Below are 27,307 nucleotides of genomic sequence, written 5' to 3' on the forward strand. Positions count from 1 at the left end.
GTGGCGCATATAATTGAGGGTGAGTGGATAGCGTGGGCTTGTCCCCCCTCCAAGCCGCACATCATCATCATCAGCGGGTCCACGGCAACAGCCTCGTACGCATTCTCCTCCTCCTCCTCTTTCTCCTCCTCTTCCTCCTCCTCATCCCCAGCATCTCCAGGCCGGAGCGACGCTCGCAGGATTTAAGGTGAGAGGAAAAAATAAGCCCTATTACGGTTTAAGGAACATTTCGTTTCCTTCTTGTGGCGCATTAAGACGATGTGGAGAAACTAAGGCGCGATGGGCGGTTCCAGGAACGCTTGGCTCCACGCTGCAGTTCAGATCGATTTTGTGAATCGGGCCTGTGGAATATCTCACAGAGTCTGTCGTGACGAGCTGCGGATTCTAAGAATGAGCTTTTATATGAGGATGGAAGCTGGGAGGAAAGCATCTGCAGCAACAGGACCAGATCTACGATTCAGTCAGACTCTGTTTGGATGAACTGTTGGCGGCGGGCCTTTAGGCGCTAGTCTTGCTGATACATTTGTGTATTTTAAGACAAATTCTTGGACACTCTGTTCACCACTGAGCAGGTGCATGTGAAAAATATTTCAAAAATGCCAAATCAGCTCAGTACAGGTGTAATAAATGAGGTTTACGGTCTGGCTGGGGGTCTCTTTCCAGAAGATCAGTATGTTCTCGAGGCAGAAATGTCTCAGGGCTTTAATATGCTCAAGGTGTGAAGATCAGCTCAGCTCCATTGAACTCCATTAAAGAAAAAGCACCAAAAGCTCCAACATTTGAACAATCTCAATCCATCAAGCAGCTTTTTAGTTGGAGTTTTTCTCATAGCGTTTTTTAATTAATTCTGGTCAAATGAATGCTGTTTATAGCTAGACTCCTTATAAATTACATGTTTTAAAGACCCACTTCAATGAAAATGATGTTTTTTAAGACGCTTTTCTCATGATGGAGGACATATATAAATTAAATTAGGATTAAAATTGTAGTGCTTAGTTCTTAGTATTTCTTTATTCGAATTGTTGTGAATCAGGAGACGATAAAAAATGTTCTTTGAAAATGTGGGTATTTGTGTCATAGAATCTACATTTGGCGGGCCACAAACTCCCTGTTCTGCTCCATTCTGATGCATCCGTGTGTAGATGGGCTACCCATCAGGCTCAAAACTGTATGACTGGATAATCCCAGCATTGTCTGCCATTTTTTTTATCGTTTCACTGGTAATGTTCGGTTGGGGGTCTGAAGGGCTTTAAGCTAGCGGGAGAGAGTGTAAACAGATGGATGATGGGAAATGGGGGCGGGCTTACTCTCCGCCAACAGCTCTGCCCACAACTCAAAAGTGAATATTCTAATAAACTCCAGCGGCTCTGCAGAAACTACGTCCTAGTTTTACTATAAAAAAGATGATCTTTTATAGTTTCTTTGCACGTGGAAGATCTCTAAAGTAAAATACTCGATGTGGTTGTTTTTCTTTATGTGCTTATTAGCAAGAGACAAAACCGGCCTGTGTCTGTGTCAATAAAGCTTGACCTGGTTGACCAGGCCTGCTGCTTTGATCTGAGTTATCCTGCTGCTGCTGACAGGGAAGAACCTGCTGCCTCGCCACTGCTTATAATGTCTTCAAACAAATCCAAAATAAATGGAACAGCATTGTGTCAATGCTGAGACTGAAATGCAAACACATTGTAGGTAATATGGTAACAGATCAGAGCATCTGCGGTGTAAACCTGCTTCCTATGCAGCACTTTTCACCCCAACAAATATGTTTTTGGGAACATATTGTGTTTCATTAAAGAGTCAGTGTTGTGGCTTCACTAAAGAATCCAACCCAACAGTTTCAGTTCACTGTAATTATACACATTTATTTATTTTGATTCTGGTTATTATTTGAGCACCTCCGCAAATGAGACAAATTTCAGAAAGCTAAGATGTGTTATCAAAAGAGCAAAAATTATGTTGATTCTGTGAGGATTCATGTTTATTAATGGTTTGAAGCCGATTAGGATGACTATTGTTGTAAAATTGGGCTATATAAATGACATTGAATTGTGAACTTTGCTTCTAAACATGTTCCTTTAGATACATCAGTGGGGCCTGGTATGACCTGTGGGATTTCTTCTTTTTCAAACAGGACTGAAAGTGCGCGGACGTCTTGTTATTGATGCGTTATGGTACCACAAATTCAAAGTGACACGCTGTCTTATTGCATGATGACCTAAGGCACCCTTCCCTAGGAGCATGAACAAGCTGGCATTGAAATTAGAGCTGGGGATCCTGCAGTAGATTAATCAGACACATATAGATGAGATCTTATCACTTTGGTTAAACTTAAATCCTTTATTCTGCAACCTTCAACACTGCATGAGCCAATCAGGTTGATTTCTCACCGCCCAATAGGAGCCACAAAGTCTTACTTCACCCTTTAGAAAAATAAGACACTGCTTTATATTTGTTATTGCTACAATTAGGATTAAAAAAAATAAACAAATTTTTAGTTTTAGCATAAATAAAACAAAGACAAAACTTTTGTTGAAAATGTGAAATAGTTTGACTTCCTTTCAAAATAAAAGACACCCTGTGTCACATGGGATCACCTCAACGCAGCAAATGATGAAGCATAGTGTAGTGTCAGCAGTGACAGTTTATTTTAACAGTTGTGGCGCAATTTCATCCAGAAATTTATTAATCTAAGGAACTAAAATTAAACCAGGGTATTTTAGTGTATTTTTCAAACCATAAGCTGCACTTAAATCCTTCAGTTTGCTAAAAACTAGATAATCCACCTGATAATCAGTGTGAATTCTGGTTGTGCTTCCTTCACCTCAAATATACTTTTTGTGGTGCAAAGAGCCCAAAAATCTATCAAAGTATTTTTCCATAATGTCAGTAAACTTTGTAGGATTGATGGATTGTTGACGAATTAGAACTGCCATGGTAACTGCAGTACCATAGAAACCTCACAGAGTGATATGTACTGATCTTCAACTGTATGAGTTCAATAAAGTTTGAGTGAGATTACTTTACTTATTTTAATGAACTACTTACTGTTCACCTTACAGATACTTTTTCAAATTAAAACCTTTTTTTTCCGTAACCATTGAGCAACAATGGAGGGGTAGAAGAGCGACACGTGGCTTTGGAGCATCAGGTTTCATAATCAGTCATTTCTGATGATATTCTCTGTCATTTAATGACAGAACCCATCATATGAATGGTCAAAGTTCACTGATCAGAGATTGCAAGTCCTCGATCGCCTATTTGATCCCTACTGGATCACCCAACATTTAACAATTATACATCATTACATCATAAACATATGATACGTTAAAGGCAGATCTTTTCAACATAAAAGCACGTTTTATGGGACTTAAAGAGTTCATGAGAGTTATTTTCATCTACTGATGTATTTAATGTACTTTTTCTTGAAGCCATAAATGGGAGCTTCGTTTTTAACCATTTTGATATAAACTATCTAATACGGAGTAATTAAAAGATTTTGGATACAAGCAAGTTTGCAGCGATGTCTTAATATTTAATGTGTATCAAACAATTGTAGTGATTCCAACATCCCATTAATTCCCTCCACATGCACTGACCCTCCACCGTGAACTGATGTCTTTCCACATTAGGAAACAGCTATTAAAAAGCACTTTCGGGTTTGGCAATGCCGCGCCGCACCCCATAGTTGCTGCAGCTCGTATGTGACTCAGCAGAGAACAAAACTGGGTGGATGTTAACTGAAAAACGGCGTGAAAATAAACCCATAAAGCCGTAGTTTACGGTTTACTTTGCTGCATGAAAAGAGTACAATTCAGAGGGATGGAGGTCAAATGTTTTTTTATTTATTTTTTGCCTAGATAAAACCTTTTTTATTGGCTGTGAGAATTTTAGATAGTTTTTCATTGACAACTTTTATCAGGCTGTCTTTTGCGTCATTTCGGCTTTTCTGCTAAGTCTTCCTGTTGTTGATTTTCCGGAGTGCTCTGGTGTGTTGTTTTCTTAACCCGTGTGCTATCTTGTGGGGTCCAGATGACCCCGTTGGGAGTGGGATCATATGGACCTAATAGATAATAACCTAATATTAGGGAAGCATCAGACTGATTTTAAACTCCAGAAAAACATAATATTTTGGTATTTATAGTCAATAACTGAAATTTTAGTTATCAGTCCTGAAGTTAAGAGAGAGAAACAGTTTCTGAAGCTACAGGAACTTTCTTTAACCCTTGTGCTATCTTAGATGACCCCACCCTTACATTGACGTGTTCTCCCTACCATGACAAAGGTGGATGAAGGTGGAAAAATTTCATGTAATCCATGGACACCAGTGAAGATCACAAATTACTGAAAAAAAAGGTTCAGAGCACTGTCTAGTGGGTCTAGATGACCCAACTCCCAATCTTAAAGTGCCTAGGATAGCACAAGGGTTACACCATTCAGAAACAGTCAGAAACCTGGGTGTTATCTTCAACTCTAAGCTAACTTTTATCCGCCCACTACTCTCTCTTGGTAATATGGAGATGCTAATGCATGCTTTTATCATGAGTAAAATTGATTACTGTAACACTCTGCTCGCTGGTCTTCCATAAACCAACATTAGGAACCTTCAGCTGCTCCAGAACTCTGCTGCACAAGTTCTCACCAAGACCAGGAGGCGAGCTCACATTACCCCAATTTTAAAATCCCTGCATTGGCTCCCCATATGTCTTAACGGTCTTGCGCCTCCTAATTTATCCAATCTTTTAGTAAAATATGAACCCTCGCGGACCCTGAGATCCTCTGGCACTGGTCTGTTAACCATTCCGACTGTAAAAACCAAAACCTACGGAGCCGCAGAGAGCATTGAAGTTTTTAAGAAAAGGCTAAAGACCCATCTTTTTAACCTGGCTCTCAGATAATCTTTTACTACCACTATTCACTTATTTATTTGGTTATTCGTTTATTTTTATTTATCAATTTTATCTTGTTTTATGAACTTACAGTAGATTTTAATGTGTTATTTTAATTTTAATTTATCTTATTTCTATGTTTTATTGTTTATTGCTTTTATCAATATGTTTACTTTTTCATTCTCATTTTTATTTTCATTTTTATTTCCGGTGCTTCTTCAGTTTCTCCCTCTGGGACGGCTGCTGTTCAGCCCCTGCGGCTCTGGATGGGGACCTGCATCACCGCTTAGCTGTGGTGGAGCGGTCCCCGCCTGTGATGCTGCGTTTGGCTGGTTATGCAGCTGTTCACAGAGAGGGAGGTTCCAATTATCAGCGTTTCCAACATCTTTTTTTTTTTTGTGCTCAGCCTATTTCTCATTGTCTTTCCCCATCAGTAGGGGGGTGGGAGGTGGGAAGGAAGTGCGGGGTTGTGTGTAGGTACGAGGAGGGGGGCCCTACTTTTTATTTTATTTATTTTTGTGCTTGTTTATTTTAATTTTCATGCTTGTTTTTCTATTATTTATTTTGTTTGGTTTTAATGGAAAGCACTTTGTGTTATTCTTTTATATGAAAAGTACTTTATGAATAAAGTTTGATTTGATTTGATTTGAAATCAGTAACTGTACTTCATCCAGTTCCTGTTTCAGCAAGGCCAGCCTAAATCATTAACCTTCCACCACCATGCTTGCCTGTTGTTTAAACTTTTATTTCTCGTGTGATGTTGGTAGATGAAGCTTTTGCCATTTTTGTAATTGATTTGATCACAGAAAGAACTTAAAACAAAATTACATTTATGCTTTTTTATTTGTTTTCTGCAATTAAAGTTTGTATTGCAATCCTTTTTCATATTTTTTGTCGCTTTGTGTTTCTTTTTTAATTGTTTGTTAGTATTTCTTATTCTAACTAAAAAAGTCAACAATTCCTTCAGTGTTTTTTGCTCTTTAGTTGAATATTTCTCCAGAAAACAGGTTTGCAGAAAACAAACTGGCTGCCATAAAATGATATTCATGATATCATATTTAACAAATTCTGAACTATTTAGAAAATCTTAATCTCTTTTTTTTTTTAATTCACAGATTTAACAAGGCTTTTGCCACATAAACTGGTTGCACCCTGAACTCGTTCAGGGGGCCTCTCAAGAATCTTTTTCCTCTTGGTGCACCGTTGGAGACCCCTTCATCATGGAGGACGGCTACCAAAACCGGACTGCCTTCATTAAAGGTGCCAAAGACATCGCTAAAGAAGTCAAGCGGCAAGCATCCAAGAAGGTGGGCCGCTCAGTGGACAAGATGAGTGACGAGTACGCCAGGCGTTCCTACAGCCGCTTTGAGGAGGACGATGACGATGAGTACCCCATGCAGGGGAGCCAAGATGGAGGTTACTACCGCGGAGATAGCACGGCACGGAATGACGATGAAGGTGGCCACAGTGACTCCACAGAGGGTCATGATGAAGATGACGAGATCTATGAAGGAGAGTACCAGGGGATCCCCCGGGCTGATTCCGGCAAAGGGAGTCTGGCCGGAGGTCCGGGCTCTATTACAGCCGGAGCTCAAGAGTTCAGAGATATCGACGTGTCTGACGCCCAGAGGAAAAAGGATAAGGAGGAGCTGGCCCAGCAGTACGAGACCATCCTTCAAGAGTGCGGCCATGGGAGGTTCCAGTGGAGCCTGTACTTTGTGCTGGGGCTGGCCCTCATGGCTGATGGCGTGGAAATCTTCGTGGTTGGGTTTGTCCTTCCCAGCGCAGAGAAGGACATGTGTTTGTCCGAACCCAACAAAAGCATGCTCGGTAAGACAAATGGATGTTTATCCCTTTTTAACCCTTTTGCTATCTTAGATGACCCCACCCTTACTTTGACGTGTTCTCCCTACCATGACAAAGGTAGATAAAGGTGGAAAGATTTCATGTAATCCATGGACACCAGTGAAGATCACAAATCATTGAAGAAAAAAGGTTCAGCGCGCTGTCTAGTGGGTCTAGATGACCCAACTCCCAATCTTAAAGTGCCTAGGATAGCACAAGGGTTAACAATGTGTGCTGTTTTCTTTTCAAAAACAAAGGAAGACGTCCCACTTAATTCAAGCTGTGATGACACCGAAATGCCAGTTCTAGTTCACTAAAAAAAACTATTTTGAACACCTAAATGAGTCACGATGTTGCTCATGGTGACACGTTTATTCAACACCCTACCAGAAAGACCAGCGGCTTATTACCCCTCAGTATACTTACCCCTTTAGTCTCACCACTGCTTATTACCCCATGTGCTCTATTGGTTTACTTTTGCACTCTAGATCATTTTGGCTCTGCTCCACAAACCGATGGCTTTGGCTAAATAGATGCAAATGTGGGAAACATTTAATGAGGACGTTCATTGTAAATCTTTTTCTCAATTATTTACAAAAATGACTGCGAAAGCGAAGACAGAAAATCCAGAAAGACAAGATGCCATCCCCCCAAAATGGCATCTTTCTTTAAAAAAGAGGCAGCCTATAAATAAGAAAAGAACACAAATCTTTAGAAGACAATCACTTGAAAGAAGAGAAATGATCTGACAATGCAACCTTTATCTTTACTTAACAAGAAATATTAAAATAAGATAATTAAATCTAGGGCTAAGAAGTTCCACAGACATTCAAAAAGTGAAAGACAAGCTAAAAAAGTTAACTGTTTGTCATAATTACTTTGAATTCCTGGTCATACAGCCCAATACTAATTACCTTAGTTTGTATTTTTGAGTTTTTATGTACCTAGTTGTAGCTTCTTTGGATTAAAGTGACAAAAAACTAGAGTATTTTGTAGAACTGACTCAATCTAGAACAAAATGAAAACACCATCTTAGTAGAAGTTTGTCCATTTTAACAAGTCCTCATAAAATTATTCTTATATCACATAGATCTATATTTTTGTTTCCAAAATAAAGACATTGAATGCCAGTCTAACTTGTCAACAATTGTTGAACTTTATAACATCTAATCCAAAATGATTCTGGAATTTGACGTTTTTTGTGTACTGTGAAGAGTTTGGAGCAAAATGATTTTGAGTAATTTTAATAATAATTTCCTTATTTCTAGATCCTAGCTTTTAATGAGACAACATCTTCTCGAAATGGCAAAGACAAGTGAAAACAAGTCAAACCTTGTCAAATAATGTCTAAAAACAAGGGTTGAAATCTTTGGTAGAATTGGATTTTTTTCAGTAAATTCCAAAAATGTAAAACTAAGCTCAATTGTAATACTTATAATCTGGCTATTAGACAGATTTGTTTGGGGGTTTAAAAATCTGTTTTTTAAGACTGCAGTATGGAATTAAATCATTCATTAGCACGGGAATACTGTGGTGGCTGAGAGGGGCAGGACGCCTTTACATTTAAGATACAACAACAACAAATCCCAGACAAACAAATTAACAATTAGTGAAACACAACAGCAAATCACAAAACTCAACAGCATATTTCCGTTAGCAGCTGCTTGCTTTCATTCATTTTTTTTCCATCTTCTGCTGTTGTGTTTTGCACTTGCCGACCGACTGCTTAACGCAAAAGCTGCCACTTTACCTTGCTAAACATTGTTGTCATTTTTATTGTAGTTATGCAATTTTAAAAAATGCTTTAGGAATGTTGCATGACCGGGGTTCGGCCGCCGAGGCACCTGCCCTCGACCGCCACCCAAACCACAATGCACCGGCCCCTTTTGGGGTCTCCTACGGGTGGTGGGCCCATGGGAGAGTGGTCCCACGTCGCTCTTTCGGGCTGTGCCCGACTAGGGCCCGTGGGAAAAGCCCCGGTCACCAGGCGCTCGCCTGCGAGCCCCGACCCTGGGCCTGGCTCCAGAGTGGGGCCCCGGTGACGCCAATCCGGGCGACGTAATTGAGTCCTTGATTTTGCTGGTCATCCGGGGGTCCCCCCAGAGGAGCTGGAGGAAGTGGCTGGGGCGAGGGAAGTCTGGGCATCTCTGCTTAGACTGCTGCCCCCGCGACCCAGTCCCGGATAAGCGGAGGAAGATGGATGGATGGCTTTAGGAATGTTTCATGTATTAATAATGTCCACATAAAGAAAATAGCAATGAATAACTTAAAATAAAATCAAACTCGATTAGATTTATATAACGTCCCTTCCTGTTAGAAGCCGTGTCCCCCTTCAGAGTTGTGTTTCTGAATTTGGTCAATAGTAACGGGGTTGCTGTTGGAATTCTGTATTTGGTCCTTTGCACCTGGATTTGCTGTGGTGTTTCAGTATTTGTTCATTTGTTCTGGGATTTGTTGTTGTTTGTTGTGTCTTAAATGTAAACGTATCCTGCACCTCTCGGCCACCACAGAAGACACACAGTCTGAGTACTAATAATCCTGCTTTCTGCCTAATTCCAGGTCAAAACCAGACCATAATAACCCCACTGTGGTTCTCATTAGAGAGACAGTCTTATTTTGTGTAGCATCATAGATGGAGCTCAGATAAAAATAAAAAGTTGCAACTATTTGACACTGTGTACAGGAATCTAAATGAATTATCTTAGTAAACTAAGATTATTGTAATGTTTGGTAATATCTCCATTTCTTTTTACTCTCTGCGCAGGTCTGATTGTATACTTTGGGATGATGGTTGGGGCTTTCCTCTGGGGAGCTCTGGCTGACCGGATAGGCCGCCGACAGTCTCTTCTCATCTGTCTCTCCATCAACAGCGTCTTCTCCTTTTTCTCCTCTTTCGTCCAGGGCTACAGCACTTTTCTGTTTTGCCGTCTCCTGTCAGGAGTTGGGTAAGCGCAAACATGGCCGTTGAAGATTATTGTGCAGAGAAGATGTGTATTTTTTTAATCCAAGCTAACTCTTCTAGCCAAAGCTCAATGGAATGGGGATGTGGGGAACTTGGACGCTCTGTGAGCTGTCCAGTTCTGGTGTGTTTCTTTAGCTGTTCCTGTTCAGTATTCAGTCCAGGCGGAATCTGTTTCCTGCAGAAAAAAACGGCTTCACTTCAGTTTACATGTGGCTGTGTGCAGCACAAAATCAACGAATTGATGATCTGTCGCCATGTGACGGACTGGCGATCTGTCAAAAGTGGACCCTGCCCTCACCCAACTGTGGCTGGGATAGGTCCCAGCAACTCCATTACGCCAAAAGGGATTAAGCGGGCTTGGAAAATGGATGGAAGTTTAATCTGATTGTTTTAAATTTCGTTTAGAATATATTTTGGTGGAGCCATTCTTGTTGTAATTTAAAGAAAAGGCAAGAAATTAGGAAAGAATCAAGTGATGAGCCATTCACAGCTAGATATTAGAGGGTGAAAAAGAGACAAAGTAAAACCAAAAATGTGTTTATCTGTATTTCTGTTGTGTTATAATCTTTAAAGACCCACTCTGATCATCTTTGGATCAAATGTTCCCTTTGATCTTTTAGTTATGATTATGTCGTTTTTAGGCAAAATCAAAATCGGTGTCATAATCTAGGACATAGCTTCTGCAGAGCGGCAGTAGTTCTTTTGAAATTCCCCTCTGAGTTGTGGGTGGGACCGTTGTCGCGGAGCAACCCCTTCCCCTTCCTGTCACCCATCAATGAGAGCCTTCTGTTTACGCGCTCTCCCGCTAGCTTACAGCCCCGCTCAATTCCAACCTAACATTAGCGGTGCTACAAAAATGATGAGCAATGTCGGAGCTTTCCAAATGTGCAGTTTAGATCCAGATTCCAGCCCCGCCGAGGAAAACGAAGACGTTCATGGATCTATTTGTTTACAAGTGGATGCATCAGAATGGAGCGGAGCAGGGAGACTATGGCCCACCCAGTGTCTTGTCTACATCACAACTAAAAGCTTGTTTTTAACTGCATTCTATCATCTAATTCTGATTCAAAACAATTTGAATGAAGAAATACTCAGAAATGCAATTTTAAGATTAATTTTCTTAATATACTCTGTCATCAGAAAAATGCCACAAGCATGGGTATGTATAGCAAAGCTTTTTGAGCATTAAAAGAAATAAGCACGTCACTCTTGACCTGACTTTAATTCATGATTTAACCTTTTTATCATGGTTATACTGTTCATTTTACTTTAATTTTATTTCTAATTTATAGTTTTAACTGTATGATTTTATTGTGAGGGTGCCTTTTGGACCAGATCTCCCTTGAAAAACAGATTTTATCTCAATGGGGTCTCCTGGTAAAATAAAGGTTAAATCAAATAAAAAATAAAATTAAATAAATATAAAACACCAAAAAGAAACTTTTCCTTGAAGTGGGTCTTTAAAATTAATTACACGTTATTTAGTGTGTAGTAAAAAAATGCAAGCCTTTTTTAAAGTCTGTAGTGACAGCATTGAAGTATGTTCTGTTTTTTGCAGAATTGGTGGTTCAATTCCCATTGTGTTTTCCTACTACTCTGAGTTTTTGGCCCAAGAGAAGCGCGGTGAACACCTCAGCTGGCTTTGCATGTTCTGGATGATTGGAGGAATATATGCCTCTGCTATGGCCTGGACTATAATCCCCCATTATGGTGAGTAACAAAGTGGCTCAGCAGTCTCAGTCATCATGTTCACTTATAGCTAGCACGATGACTCTCGCAATTTTCACCCTATAGCACAAAACCACCTTTATTTATTTAACAAATTAGGCTAAAAATGTGCTACTTATAAGGCAATCAGTAGATAGCACTGGTAAACAAACAAAAGAGAAAGAAGAAAGGAGGACAACGTTGCATATGCAACAAAACTATTCTATTACGGTATGTACGGAGCCCTCCAGGTGCCAGTGGTTAAAAAAATAAAAAATCTGATAAACGGTGTGCACGTATTGCATGTGCATGTCTCAGAGCAGAGCAGACGGACTTGTAGCTTCATGTTTGCAGGCAGGGGAGGGTGTTGTTACGGTGTGCGGTCTTGAGGAGGCTTCGGACCGCAGTCCTGCTCTGCGTGGGCGAGCTGCTGGACTCGGGAGAACCGTGTCTCCCGGGAGATTTGTATTGCCAGACAGAGGACGGGTTTGGGACGGGCGGAGGCGGCTTTTGAATGAACAGTCCTGAGAAACCGTGCAAACAATTGTGAATTTGTGTTACCAATCGGGTCCTGACAAAATAAAGCCTGATATTATCCCACTTTAATGTCGTCCAAATCTGATAAACCTTGCGCACGTACGGTTTATCAGATTTCTTTTCTCTGTAATGATGGTCTTTAGGGACATTTAATTCAAAGAGTGCACACACAGCTTTTTAAAGTTACAAAACTAAGCCAATAAATTTACAAGACTTTGTAAAAACTTGCCAAAAATTTAAAAAAACTAATTGGGATTATAATATAATTAATTAATTATCAACAAATTTGGCGTCTTTTCAATACAGCAAATATTTGATTTGATTTTGATTTGAAATGGTTTATTTCAAGCAATCAAGTAAAAATAATACACAAAAACAGTACAATCAGCAGTTATACATTCATACAAAGACGTATCAAAATTTTGATAATTAGAAATACATTTTTTTAAATAAATGTATTTTTATAAATGAATAACAATAGATAAGTTGTCATTTTAATTAAGTCTTGAAAACTAGCAAATCTTTTTCCTGCCAAAAGGGAATGAAATTCACAGCTCATTTCATTTTGAAATGAGCAGGAAAAGCCCTTCTACTGCCCCTAGTGGAATGATGATGAATTACAGGGCAGACCAAGTTATATACATTTGCTTTTTAAGGAAAGTTTAGATCATGCTATTAAGGTAGGGGTGTCAGAAGTGCATGGATCAAATATGATATGAATGGTCAACGACTACTGAGTTTCCTGTAATGTTGTTTTCAGCCCAAGGAAGAGGCTTACTGCTAAAATACTGCAGTTCTGTTTGATGAAAGTCAAAGGTCAAGGACAAGGTTCATAATGTGTTGCGCCACACTGAAGAAGCTTAGAATGATTGCCTTGTTGGCGTTCAATTTCTTGACTTGTTTTTGCAGACCTCTATGGATCTCTTCCGCTATAATTACTCATGAGCGGATTTTTCTGATGAATTGTTTCATTTTCCTCTTAGGATGGAGTTTCCAGATGGGTTCAGCGTATCAATTCCATAGCTGGCGTGTGTTTGTGTTGGTGTGTGCTTTCCCTTCTGTGGCGGCCATTGCTGCCCTAAACGCCATGCCGGAGAGTCCACGCTTCTACCTGGAGGTGAGGATTGTTTTTCTCATTGACAGAGATATGGATGACTGACCAGCAGTGTGTGGAACTGGGGAGTAAGGTGTAAACACTGCCTTGTTTTAAAACAGAATGGCAAACACGATGAAGGCTGGATGATCCTGAAGCAAGTTCACGACACAAATATGCGAGCAAAGGGACACCCAGAGAAGGTCTTTTCTGTAAGTTTCCACAATTACAATGTTTTTAAATTCAAAAGGTGGGTTTATTTTTATTTTTGGTAAGATCTTTGGTTGTAACGAAAGAACCTTTTCCGGTCTGCATCAAACTGTCTACTACCAAGCTGAAAAATGGCACATTTGGTGCTATAACAAAATTATATGTCATTAGCTATTGATGTAATCATAAGAGGGGTACAAACATTCAATTATGTGCTAAAAAGACATATAGAAATAAAGAAATATTGGGCAGTTGCTTTAGAAAGCTGTTTTTTTCCAAACTTGTTAAAGAAAGAAGTTGCAACTCTGCTGGTTTTTAATGTAGCTAACTTCTCCTTAGATATGAATGAATTGTTTATTGTTCATGTCATATTAAAAACAAAAAACATTAGCTACATACGCATTTCTTTTTTTTGCCTATTTTCTCGTAAACACAACGTCTGTTATCTAGACATCACAGGATCTCATTATCTTGAGTCAGAATATGTCGTTGTCATGAGATCACAAATTTAGTTATCTTGTGATAACAAGATTGTGGTTGTCCTCATCACAAGATGATACATTTTTTACGTCATAATGATGAGATAAGGAGGAATGTACTTTTTCCTTTGTCTACAATCCGCAGCAAATCAACGCAATTTGTCAGAGAAAATTTCAAACAGCAGAATATATACAGTACAGAGCAAAAGTTTGGACACACCTTCCCATTCAAATGAATGAGAATGTATGTCCAAACTTTTGGTCAGTACTATATAATTGACATTGTGCTGATGTGTCAGTCATAAACAACGTCCAAATCGGTAATCGTCATTAGCGGCTGCAGTTCAGTGATCTTGCACTTGTTGTCAATTTCATCATTGACCAGATGAGGCGATCAGGACGTCTGTATGGTTACAGAATGATACGCAATTGATTTTTTGTAATGTTCGTAAGCAGATATACAGTGTTCACCAATGAAAATCCCAAATGTTCCAATTTTCTGTGTTAACGAGATAGCAAAGTGTTCTGGTGCTGAGGAGAGCTACTATTTTCTGGCATTGTTATCACTCAGAAAGTAGATGTCCTTATCACGAGATAACTAACAAACACACACACAAAAAAACAAGCAAGGTAGGCCGTTCCTGGCTTCCATAGACGTGAGTTCAAATGTCTAAATTTTAAACCAATAGGCCATTAGTCTTTGCCATCCGAAACACTTCTTTCTCTTTTCTTGCCTGGTGATCTTAACCCTTGTGCTATCCTAAGCACTTTAACATTGGGAGTTGGGTCATCTAGACCCACTAGACAGTGCTCTGAACCTTTTTTCTTCAATGATTTGTGAACCTCACTGGTGTCCATGGATTACATGAAATCTTTCCACCTTTATCCACCTTTGTCATGGTAGGAAAAACACGTCAATGTAAGGGTGGGGTCATCTAAGATAGCACAAGGGTTAAAACATCAGAAAGAGGTTTTCTTTAAAGATTGTTTTGGTTTAAACCAAACCTTAATCTCCTCCATTTTAGACCTGTCTGTGTCTGTGTAATCCAAGGTGACCACAATCAAGACAGTGAAGCCGGCAGATGAACTGGTAAATATCGGCACTGACACCCCCGTATGGGAACGCTACCGACAGAAGATCATGAGCCTTTCCAAGCAGGTCAGTCAGTTATTTTATCACAGATTGACATTTCATAGACATTATCAAAAATGCCTTATTTTTATTGTTTAGATCACAATAATGGAATAAAGAGGTGTTATATGATGTACAATTACTCAATGATATATTTATAAAGTGATCATTATAGCCACCTTTGAATACGTTTCCTCCATGTATGATGGACTGATTTGTCAAAAGTAAAACAACAGAAGGAATGAGATGTAAAAACAAAAAAAAAGAAATACAAGTTGCACTACATATTGTTGCAGTACTCTGCTGAGCACAGTGAGATACTTTCTGGCTTTTTTTGCATTCGGCCTACGTGCTGCGACAGTACACGTGCACGCCTACATCCCCAATCATCCCACCTGCTGATGCAAACTAAAAACAAAACAAAATCGTGACACTAAAAGTTTGAGTTACTTTCAGCGCCCAAGTCATTTCTCTCTGATCATCTTTGAGGCTATTTTCAAAGCGTTCCCAGTTATGATTGTGCTGTTTTAGTCAAAAACAAAACAAAAACTGTGTTTTTTTTCTAGGTCCAGAAATAAAGAATAATAAAATAAAATTAATAAAATGAGAAAAACATGTTAAAAACACCAACAAAAACACATCCTTACATTCTATGAAGGGACACATTAAAAAAATAAAAAGAATCTAAAGATTTTTAATTATGGGCTGTCTTCTCATCTGTTTTAGATAAGGAAAAATCTTCTTGCTTGCTTCAGCCCGGAATATAAACGGACTACTTTCATGCTCATGGCTGTGTGGTTCACCATGTCCTTCAGGTAACGTGAGCTAAAGTGGCAGAAACTTTAACATGTGCCAAACAGACATCTTCCATCTGTCTGGTTTCTCCAAACTGCAGCTATTACGGTTTGACGGTGTGGTTCCCCGACATGATCAAGTACATCCAGAAGCAGGAGTATGACTCTCGAACCAAGACCTTCACGAAGGAGCGAGTCGAGCATGTTACCTTCAACTTCACCCTGGAAAACCAAATACATCGCAACGGTTACTATTTTAATGACAAGTAAGCCCGCTTTTCTTCACTCTGCAACATAAATTTGTGCTGCCGTGTGAGAGATTTTATGAACGCAGCAGCTTCAACACTTTCCCACAGATTCCTCAACCTGAAGATGAAATCGATGGTGTTTGAAGACTCTGTGTTTGAGGAGTGCTACTTCGAGGACATCACCTCCACGAACACCTTCTTCAAGAACTGCACCTTCATAGCAAGTTTGTTTTACAACACAGGTAATGAGGAGGTTGTGTTGTTCGATCTCTGACCTGCAATGTTGTTGATCACCTTTGGCATTTCCCGTCAGGGCTCGTCACAGAAAATCTTTCACTGATTCGCACCGGCGGTTTGGCAGAGATCAGTTTTACGCCGGATCCCCTTCCTGACACAACCCTGTATTTTATCCGGGCTGACCCAGACTTGCGCCTCCTTGTAGCTCCGCGAAGGAGGGTCTAAAGGCAGGGATGCCCTGTTTAGTTTAATTCAGCAATTGAATTGGTGACTTTATGTTCTATACGATTCATGTTTATTACATGAAGCCCACTGATAAATGGCAAATGGCGTATGCTTGTATAGCGCTTTCTACCTTCTTACGAAGGCCCAAAGCGCTTTACAGTGACAGTCCCATTCACCCATGCACACACACATGCACACACACTTTCACACACTGATGGCAGCTCCACTGCCGAACACTGGCGCCAACCTCCCACCAGAGGCAAGGTGGGGTTCAGTGTCTTGCCCAAGGACACTTCGACACATGGGCATGCAAGGTGGGAATCGAACCTGCAATATTACGATCATGGGTCGACCGCCCTACCGCTGCACCACAGCCGCCCTCTGAGGTGCACTGAGATGACTACTGTTGTAAATATTGGGCTATGTAAATACAATTGAATTGAATTGAATTGCTACAAAGTTAGGCAATGATTTGCACTATTCTGTCTTTGACTCTTTGTGGCAGCAAAAATGTACAATATATATATTTAAAAAATTAAATGCGATTACAACTTTGTCAAAGAACAAAGGCTTTTTGGCAAAATGAAAACAAAAGAAAAAGATTTGTTTACATAAATGCATTAATATTTACTTTATATAGAAATAAAATTCCACTAAATTACCACATAGGGGGATTTTTCACATTGAAAGACACAATTTACTATCATGCAGAAACACTTTGTAGGATATCAAGCTCTTGATTGAGGAGGGAAAGTGGGACACGGCTAGAAAACATTAGACAGAGCCGATAGGAACACTGTTTTTGGTAACCCTGGGTTACGCTGGTGCAGTAAAGCTATTACCATGGCAACCCAAACAAATCCATCCCAGATTAGAAAAGAAACACTGCCATCAGGTCGATCGAACAGAACAAGAACCTTAGACATCAGTTAACAGAAGACAGATGCATGAGAGCAGAAAAAAAGAAAAGCTGCTACAGCTCGGTGTGGTTTAGATTCAAATCCACATGTTAGGGTCACAGCTGGAAAACACATCTCTTTGCAGCATTTTCTCAGCTATTACAGATTTATCTGCTTTTAGCTTTTTCTGTGACACCGGCAGCAGCCATCTCCTAAACCAGACAGCCAGCTGTGCATTCCTTCATGTTTGTATCACTCAAACATCAAAAAACGATTGTCAGATTCACTCCCTTTAGATTTATATCAGTTATTGTTCCAGCTTGGATATCAGCTGAGAAATGAAAAAATCCAAGTTACTCGTTTGTAAAGGTGCTGTCACAACGACGTGAAGAAAGGTAAATGGAGTTATGCAGTTTTTCCTATATTGGTATAAAGATTTCCTGAGGAAATAGTGCTGAGAATGTAACAGTTTGGTTTCTGCTGAGAGCAGCTTTGATTGAAAACAGAGCAGGATAGGTTTTGCGGTGGCTTCTATGGCAACTTTCCCTGAAATAGAACTTGATCATATTTTGTCCTATTTCTGGGAATAACTAGTGATTTTTGAAAGGATGTGGGATTAGAATGAATACATTGCATCTCCAGAAATCAAACAAGTGTGGTTTTTCGGTGTTGATAGTGAGAAAGTTCCAATGAAAATATTAAGACTAATCCTACTTTCACAACGCCCACTTCCAATGAAAAGTCCCTGTAAACGAAAAAAATCCAAGTTCCTAAATGATCCAAGTGAAACCTGGTTTACCTTTCAATGGCCACGCGTTATTGTGCACAGAGCCCAAAAACAATCTAAAAAAATGTGTGTAGCTACGCGTGAAGGCGAGATTTTTGAACGCAAAATCCCGAAATGCGTGTTGATGTGCGTTTACATACACCTTACATTAGAAGTGGGTGCTTGAACCTGTGAGCATAGCTTTAGTAGGCTCTGAACTGATCGGTTGTTTACAGTGACATGGTCATGACACCGACCTGTTATTAACCCTTGTGCTATCCTAGGCATTTTAACATTGGGAGTTGGGTCATCTAGACCCACTAGACAGTGCTCTGAACCTTTTTCCTTCAATGATTTGTGATCCTCACTGGTGTCCATGGATTACATGAAATCTTTCCACCTTTATCCACCTTTGTCATGGTAGGGAGAACACGTCAATGGAAGGGTGGGGTCATCTAAGATAGCACAAGGGTTAAAATGTTTTTCACTCAAAATTGGATGTGAAGGTTTCTCTTCTTCTTTTCTTTGGGTTTTAAACATTGTCATCTTATCTGTACACTTTGTTATAAAATGAAAACAGTTTTTGTTATAAAATGAAAACAGTTTGATCTCAACTCTCAGAGTAAATAAAGGGCATTTACTACACTTAACTGAGTTTTTTGTACAGTTTCAGGTTTAATTTGGACTTTTTTGTAAAACATTTGAAAACATGGCCATAAAGATGAATATCAAGAATTTTCACAAAAAACAATGTTAAAGGTAAATTATTAGAGAAAATTGTAAAGTAGTAAAAAAATGCTTAACAAGGCCTGAGACTACTAACAGTGGAACCCCCCCCCCAAAAAGACTTTTTTTCTTAAAATGCTTTAAAATGATGTTGGTCAAAGCAGTGCTTTCTTTTTCCCTCCTCAGATTTGTTTAAATACAGATTCGTTGACTGTAAACTGGCCAACAGCACGTTTCTCCACAACAAGGAGGGCTGTGTGTTGGACTTCAGTGACGACTTCAACAACGCCTACATGATATATTTCATCAACTTCCTGGGCACCCTGGCAGTGCTGCCGGGAAACATCGTCTCCGCTCTGCTAATGGACAAAATTGGTCGTCTAAGGATGCTTGGTGGGTCATTCTATTTGGTCATGTGGTTGTGTCCAAAATAGTGCACTACAGGGTGTTCGCCATTTTGTAGAACTGTCTGAATCTACAGCTATGTCCGAATTCCCACCCTAACCCCTAACTACTAAAAAACTAGATAGTGCGGGACTTTTTAGTGCCCTGGATTTTTAAAAAGATTCGGACAACATGCTCACTACATTTTTTTTAACGGCAAACAGTGACATCCTGAAGTTAGAATCGAATTAATATGAGCGTTTTAAGACGATCATTTATGAGTTCACTGTATTCTGAAGATAAAAACGTTTTTCATTTTATTTAAAAAATACATTTCAATACATTTTTTTCGTCAAAAATTGTTCAGACGCAATGCATTGTGGTCTATATTCGCCAATCTAGTGAGCATCGATGCACGCTGGTTTTTCACAAAGAGAAATTTCTAGGGGACTCAATTTTGGAATTGAAACGCACTATGTAGTGAGTAGTGAAGAAATTCGCACACAACCTACAATTCCAAAATCAGGTGCCTTGGAAATTTCCCAGAAGTCTCACCAATAAACCAGTATGCATCAATGTCATTGACTGTAAAAGCAATGGACAGCTCAACCCCTCCCTTCTCGTGTTCCCAATAGGGAGTAGCATTGCTTCCTGATGGGCGCCGGCCCGCCATATTGAAACCAGTCGACAGTGATTGGTCCGAGGGGCTCTGAGTCATCGTATCTGTGGCAGTGGTGACAGGAGTTGCCATAGATACAATGACTCAGAGTGACTCTGACCAATTCACCGTGACTGGTTTCAACATGGCGGCGCCCGTATCAGGGGGGAAATGGTGAGGGAGTTTGCCATATTTTACGAGAGCTGGAGGTAATGCTCGATTCATCCATTGCTTTTACAGTCAATGATCAATGCTCACTAGATTGATGAATATACCACAATGCATTGCGTTTGAGCTGTTTATCGTTTGAAAAACAAAAATATATATATATGTATATATATATTAAATAAATAATCCAAATTGTCATCTTCAGAATACAGCTGAATTTTAAATAATCTTTGTAAAATTTTCATATTTATTACTTTACTTCAGAAAAAATGAGACGTCATATATGCAATTTAAATAACTAAGTAGTGAGCATGGTGTCTTAATTGCTTTAAAAAATCACGTTACCAGATATTCCTGCACTATCGAGTTTTTTATGGAGTAGTGGGTGAATTGGGGCATCGTGTCAGTGACGGCGGCAGAATCTGTTTCCTTCAGTGCGCTCCTTCCTGTCTCCTCACAGCGGGGTCCAGCATCATCTCTTGCGTCAGCTGTTTCTTCCTGATGTTTGGGAACAGCGAGTCAGGGATGATCGCCCTCCTGTGTCTGTTTGGGGGCATCAGCATTGCCTCTTGGAACGCCCTGGATGTGGTCACAGTGGAGCTGTACCCCTCCGATAAAAGGTGGGATGGACGCTTCTTTTTTTGTTGACATACAGTAGGTATGTTTGCTTATTTGATTGTTTTGCAGGCTATAATACTTCAAATAAGATGGACAATAGTTAGAGGAAAGTAGTACCAGCAAAACATTATTTGAAACGTTTTACTTTATAAAATGGGTGCAGCAGAGTTCTGTTTTAGAAACTCCTTTTGATTGAGTTGACCTAAATGGGTCAGATATTTATTTTCACTTATATGCTGAAATCCTTTTAAAGCCAATGAATCTCCACAGAAACCCTTTTTTGTCCAAAACTCTTTGCTTTCCTTAATCTTGGAAATAAAACAAATATCCACCAATGATTTCCAGAATTCTTTGAGGGAAATGAAATATGTGTGCCTGCATTTTAACTCCTTGATGCCTGAATTTATTTCCAGCAATGAAAAAAAAGTTTAAACTTTCATGTAGAAGCTAATTTAAGGGCAGTTTGGAGCAAAAGTGGTTTTAGCTGGTTAGTTAGGTAAACCTTTATTTGTCCACATAGGTCGATTGAAAACAATTTCTCATTTGCAACGATGACCTGAGTTTGCAGCCACAATACAACAGAATGACAATATAATTAAAGTTGCATCCAAATAAAACAGGACATATTAACACATCAATATTAACAATAAAAAGTGTATAGGAGGCACCTGGTTAATGTTTACAATGAAAGGACAGAAGGAGACCCATAAAAACATTTAAAAACATCTACATTCGTCACAAACCACATCTAGTAAAAATGTCTTCAAGGCAGGTAAGGATGACAAGGAACGCAACTTCAAGGTTTCCTGCAACTCATTCCAGTATGAAGAGTGGCCCAGGAGAGTACAGTCCCTGGGAACCACCATAGTGAAAAAATCACTAGAACGCAACTTAATAGTACTGGTAGAGATGTTAAGGAGGGAACAAAGGTAATCTGGAGTTTTGGCAATGAGAGTCTTGTAAATGAAATGGTACCAATGCCTGTGAGAGTGGAGCGACGGCCAAGTATATGATTCAAAGATCTTATAAATGGCAGTGATGGGTATTAAAGGGAGCCGCAGTGACAAAATGAATACTAGCCCTTGTGCTATCCTAGCCACTATAACCCTTATGCTATCCTAGGCACTTTAACGTTGGGAGTTGGGTCATCTAGACCCACTAGACAGTGCTCTGAACCTTTTTTCTTCAATGATTTGTGATCTTCACTGGTGTCCATGGATTACATGAAATCTTTTCACCTTTATCCACCTTTGTCATGGTAGGGAGAACACGTGAATGTGAGGGTGGGGTCATCTAAGATAGCACAAGGGTTAATATGATAAAGGGCATCCAATTTATGAAGGAGAGTTTTTGAAGCTGATGTGTAGATAATGTCACTAGAATCCAGGATAGGTAGTACTGTCAGTTTTACCAGATAATGCATTGCAGAAGAGAGAACGATCTTACCTTCTGTTGTGTTAATATGAGAGTCAAAGGTGAGTGAAGTGTCCAGCCAATTACCCAAGTATTTATATGAGCTGTTGCAGTGTCATGCTATCAAAGGTTGAAATACTGCCCTCACAAGGTGTCTGAGCCAACAGAAAATTGAAAATCATAAATTTAGCTTTGTTAGTATTGATCCGATGTGTAGCTGGACAATGAATGTTGCAAATCGTTTAAACTATATTGAAGAGATGATATCTCCGGTCTCTCCGAAACCAGATGTGTTCAAAACTTTGTCATCAGCTTAAAAATGAATGAGGGAATTTCCAGAAGGATGAGCAATTTAGTTTATATGGATTTTAAATAAAGTTGGTCCTGAGATAGACCCCTGAGGGATCCCCATGGTTTCCGGGAGTAAAGAGGATTGGTAGCCAGCTGTATGCACAAATTGTACACGGTCGGTGATCTAACTTCTGAATCAAGCAGCACAATCCATTAAGAGACCTATATGATGGAGCCGCTTAAGCAATACTGAGCGGTCGAGAGAATCAAAGGCTTTAGCCAAGTCGACAAAAACAGCCACACCTTCTTATCAAGGGGACAAATAATGTCAGTCAGCACTTTCATAGTTGCTGAGATACAACTGTGTCCACTTTGGAAACCAGACTGCATAGGGGTCATAGTATTGTGAATTTCAAGATGATAAACTAGTTTTTGACCAGTTTTTGGGAGACCTTAGATAAGCAAGGTAAGATGGAGATGGGCCTACTCCAATTTACATCTGAAGCATAACCTCCTGTAAACCTTGTGCTATCCTAGGCACTTTAAGATTGGGAGTTGGGTCATCTAGACCCACTAGACATTGCGCTGAACCTTTTTTCTTCAATGATTTGTGACCTTCATTGGTGTCCATGGATTACATAAAATCTTTCCACCTTTATCCACCTTTGTCATGGTAGGGAGAACATGTCAATGTAAGGGTGGGGTCATCTAAGATAGCACAATGGTTACAAAGAGGGGTGATAGCTGCTGATTTCCAAGAGGAAATTCACATTGATGCAAATTGGCATCAATTGGCATCAAGGGGTTAAATTAACAAAAAAACAGTTCTTGAAATCAAATGTCTAATTTGTTTTTTAAAATTTCATCTGCCTGTGTTTGTATGTTTTTGCCAGCCCTTTAACCATGTTGCTTTTTTGTAGACTTGCTGCTGCCCTTTTTAGTTTTAACATTTTTTATTGTTATTTTGAGAAAAACAAACAGCAACAGTAGAAGAAAAAAAATTAATAAAAACAAAAACATTTCCAGCACAACAAAGTCACAGCAAGGAGGTAACACATCAGCTAGTTACATACATCTAGTACATTACAAAGATTATGTCATGGGGAACCAGGTCATCATTAGTGGACAAGGTTTGGACTGCCTTTATAAAGAATGTTGACTAGATCACCAGGAAGATGATCAAGCATGCTGCTGCCTTTTATGGTCAATACTCCTTTGAAATTTTGATTTTTGAGCGAAATGGTTTTTTTTTCTGACATTAAAGGCTTATAACGAATGATTCACCAGAGGTCACATATCTATTCCACCCACACTGACCCACCAAAAATAATTCTATTATAATTTATGAAATTGACCCAGCAAGAAAAGTTGCTTTACCCGAATCGCTGGTTTCATCCCCACTCATTGACCGTAAATGAGAACATGGAGCGAGTGACACTCACCCAGAGAAAACGGCTTACTTCTGGCTCCAACCAAATGAAGTGAATTCAATCACCATTTTTTTGTGATACCCATGTCCACGTGTTTGTCCGAATGTCATTGTTTACATGGCAACCACTCCTGCCAATCAGGAGCTTGTTTCAAACGTTTGATAAGATCAGAGATTTTTTTAGTGAGGCATCTGATTGGTCAGTTTATAACTTGAATAACTTGCACAACAGGAAAACTATCATGGAAAAAAAAGGATTATCTAGAAAATGTTAAAAAGCTAACATAGCAAGAATGGCTATGCCGAGAAATATATTTACTGAGTAATAGCTGTGTATTTCTCATTAGAAGTCAGCTTCTTGGAACCAGCTGGTACTGTTTGTTTGCAACGCCAAGGGGGAGGAGTCACTAAGTCCAGTTCCTATATACAGTCAATACCTCTGATCACAGATTTTCTGGCTTTCACACAATTCAACAGGTGTTGATATTGATCAATCAAAAGAGCTGTAAAAAAGGTTTCTTGTTTACAAATTTAGTTTTTCAGTCTCCCAAACATTAGAAGTGCATATGCTTTTTGTTTTTCTTGCAGCTCCTGGTGAAAGTTGTGAGGTATTTAGCTGATTATAAATAAATTGTTGTTGTTGGAAAGTGTTGTAACATCCATCTGAGACTGTATTTGTCCCTCTTTTCCTCAGGACCACAGCATTTGGTTTCCTGAATGCCCTCTGTAAACTGGCTGCCGTGTTGGGTATCAGCATTTTCCAGTCGTTTGTTGGCATCACTAAAGCCTTGCCTATTTTGTTTGCTGCTGGTGCCCTCGCTGCCGGCAGTTTCCTTGCAACAAAGTTGCCTGAAACTCGTGGCCAAGTGTTACAGTAAAGAAAATGACCGGCAGTGGGCAGTGGAGTAAAACTGGAGAGCGTGGCCGAGCCCTGGAGCCCAAACACCCCCGAGAGCTTCAAACGCTGCCTGTCTGTCACACAGAACAGACCGGCCTCCCAAATGTAGGCCTAGAATCCTTTGAAATGTGGATTGCATCATCCAATGTCTTTGCAGACACACAGCGATCATAAAAGAAGAGCACACACATGTGGACAAAGCTATTTGAGCATCACAACACCTCTGCTTTAGTCAGCTGCTCTCTGCCAGATGTGGTTTTATACATTGAAACATATAATACTAAGGAATTACCCTAAAAGATGATGTGGTTTGGATGAAAATATGCAGTCTACAGACATGATCGCTGTGTATTTTTTTTATTTTTTGGCTTGTGATTGGTTTCAGTGACTGGCTTTCAGTGCTGCTAATAATTTACTGTGATTTTTGTGGTAAAGCTTGATTTATATTTTCACTCAAAAAGATGTTTTGAGTATTTTTTTGTGATTCTTGTGTTTGTTTTTTCTAAGATGAAATCACAAATATTTGACCCTTGAAAACTGCCTGTTACTGAAGCCAGACCTGCTGATTGAATGCTGTTATTTTCTGCCGCATAATGTTCTAACATTCCAGTTAGGCTGGACTTATTCAGACACTTTTCCGTTTCAGTTCCTGAATAATTCCAGTTGAATTTTTGCCACGAAACTCAAACAGGTAAAGATGCATTTCCCAGGATTCTCTGTTGTGCATGGGAAGAGTTGGAGCAATTTACTCAGTGTTGAACCTGTGTTTCTCCTCCTTGTTGTGTGGAATGTTGTTGGCGTTTTTATGTGGATCGCGCATATGTCTGTGGGAGGGGTTTGGGTTACATAAAAATAATGTCAAATCCATTTTTTAAATCATAAATCAGTCATGTAACTGTCTATGGGGCTTTTTTTTTTAAATTGAGGTTTTAATCAGAAAGCAGGTGTTTACAACTTGAGACATGGTGTAAGAGTCTTCACAAAGGAGTGCGTTCGATTTGTACATTAATAAAAAAATGTTTGCAAAGTTAGCACAAAAAACCTATTTACATTCCACCATGTAGACAAATAAGTGCAACCATTTTAGTATTTTACTGCAGATACATAATTTTTTTAACCATTTTATAAAGTCACACAAATTTTTTGGGGCTTAATTTAGTTAAATTTTATCGTCTTAGAGAGGAAAGTATTTTTTCTGGAGCCATAGGTGCAACCTTGACTGTAAAGCTGTATCAGGTTTATCATCGAAATGTGTGTGTGGAATTTCATAAAGATCGCTTAAACAAAACTTTATTTTCCTGTACTGTGCGAAAAGGTGAAAGTCAACAAAATTCATACTTTGGTACAAAATTACTGCCAAGCCCCAATTTTACTGTAAAGGTGATTCCTCTGTGCTCATGTTTGACTCTTTTAGTGCTAAAATATCTGTTCTGACTTAAAATTTGACAGAACTTCAAGAAAAACTGATCCCAATTCTACCTGGTAACATTTTTCCAAAGGTGTAAACCAACGTGTGCCGACAATCAGTAAGTCAAAGTGTGGAAGTTTGACCCAAAAATACCCTCCTCTGTTTATGCATGTGTGAGTGAAGTGATTCTACCATAAAAAGACACAAAGATGACATCAAAAAGTATCAGTCTTTTCAAAGAAAACTACACATTTAGATTTCTATATTTTAAAATTACACTTTTTGTGTGTGTTTTTATTCCCACAAATTTTAAAGGCATTCCCTTTATATTTCATAATCTCCCTTTAGTTTATATTTCTCCTACACATTTGTGACATTTCTGTCCTCAGAGGTTCCCTTAGCAAAAACTAGTCTATTTAAGTGTACTACAATTACACTTAGTCTATACTAAAAGTGAGACAGTATACTTGAAGTTTACTTTTTATATGCTATCTATATATTGTAAACTAAAAATGTTCCAATTTAGTCTGAAGAAGTATTCAGTGAGAAGGACATATATCCAAATCTACATGTATTTGGTCTATTACGTAGAGTAGTATATTTGTGTACTACTTTTTGCTTCTTCTTCTTTCTCTTTCGGCTTTTCCCATCAGGGGTCGCCACAGCGAATCATCCTTTTCCACCTCACTCTATCATGGACATCTTCTACCCTAACATTAGCCAACTTCATGTCCTCTGTTAAGACATCCATGTATCTCCTCTTTGGCCGTCCTCTCGCCCTCCTGCCAGGCAGCTCCATCTCCAACATCCTTCTACCAATATATCCACTATCCCTCCTCTGAACATGTCCAAACCATCTCAGTCTGGCTTCTCTGACTTTGTCCCTAACACAGGCAACATGAGCCGTCCCTCTGATGTACTCGTTCCTTATCCTGTCTAACCTGGTCACTCCTAAGGAGAACCTCAACATCTTCATCTCCGCTACCTCCATCTCAGCCTCTTGTCTCGGTCTCACTGCTACCGTCTCTAACCCATAGAGCAGAGCTGGTCTCACCACTGTCTTGTACACCTTTCCTTTGAGTCTTGCTGGCACTCTTCTGTCACACAACACTCCTGACACTTTCTTCCACCCGCTCCAACCTGCCTGCACTCGCCTCTTCACCTCTTTTCCACACTCCCCATCACACTGAACTGTTGACCCCAAGTACTTAAACTCCTGCACCTTCTTCACCTCAGCCCCCTGTAACCTAACGCTTCTACCTTGATCCCTCTCGTTCAGACACATGTATTCTGT

General features: G+C 39.5%; 1 protein-coding gene across 2 annotated transcripts; it reads left to right on the plus strand.

Moving 5' to 3' along the window:
* Positions 1–15: 15 nt before the first annotated feature.
* LOC101169372 (synaptic vesicle glycoprotein 2A-like) lies at positions 16–26,718 on the plus strand. 2 transcript variants are annotated; one of them, XM_020706998.1, is made up of 13 exons: positions 16–187; positions 6,002–6,716; positions 9,496–9,676; positions 11,252–11,403; positions 12,921–13,054; positions 13,153–13,242; positions 14,771–14,878; positions 15,578–15,666; positions 15,747–15,911; positions 16,002–16,135; positions 18,933–19,139; positions 20,417–20,576; positions 24,402–24,585. In XM_020706998.1, the coding sequence occupies exons 2-13, from the start codon at positions 6,107–6,109 to the stop codon at positions 24,583–24,585; spliced, it is 2,214 nt and encodes a 737-aa protein (XP_020562657.1). In that variant the 5' UTR covers positions 16–187; positions 6,002–6,106. The 2 variants fall into 2 exon arrangements, with proteins under 2 accessions (XP_020562657.1, XP_004073851.1); XM_004073803.4 differs by lacking the exon at positions 16–187 and having other exon boundaries at positions 6,107–6,716; positions 24,402–26,718.
* Positions 26,719–27,307: the final 589 nt, after the last annotated feature.

The sequence above is a fragment of the Oryzias latipes genome, chromosome 11 (assembly GCF_002234675.1).
Source record: "Oryzias latipes chromosome 11, ASM223467v1".
Lineage (NCBI taxonomy): Eukaryota > Metazoa > Chordata > Actinopteri > Beloniformes > Adrianichthyidae > Oryzias > Oryzias latipes.

Bases quoted from the DNA above. Each gene is read 5' to 3' on its own strand.
- LOC101169372 (XM_020706998.1), top strand. From the start codon at position 6,107: ATGGAGGACGGCTACCAAAACCGGACTGCCTTCATTAAAGGTGCCAAA. The intron at 9,677-11,251 runs GTAAGCGCAAAC...TGTTTTTTGCAG, and splicing joins CGTCTCCTGTCAGGAGTTGG to AATTGGTGGTTCAATTCCCA. The intron at 20,577-24,401 runs GTGGGATGGACG...TCTTTTCCTCAG, and splicing joins CTGTACCCCTCCGATAAAAG to GACCACAGCATTTGGTTTCC.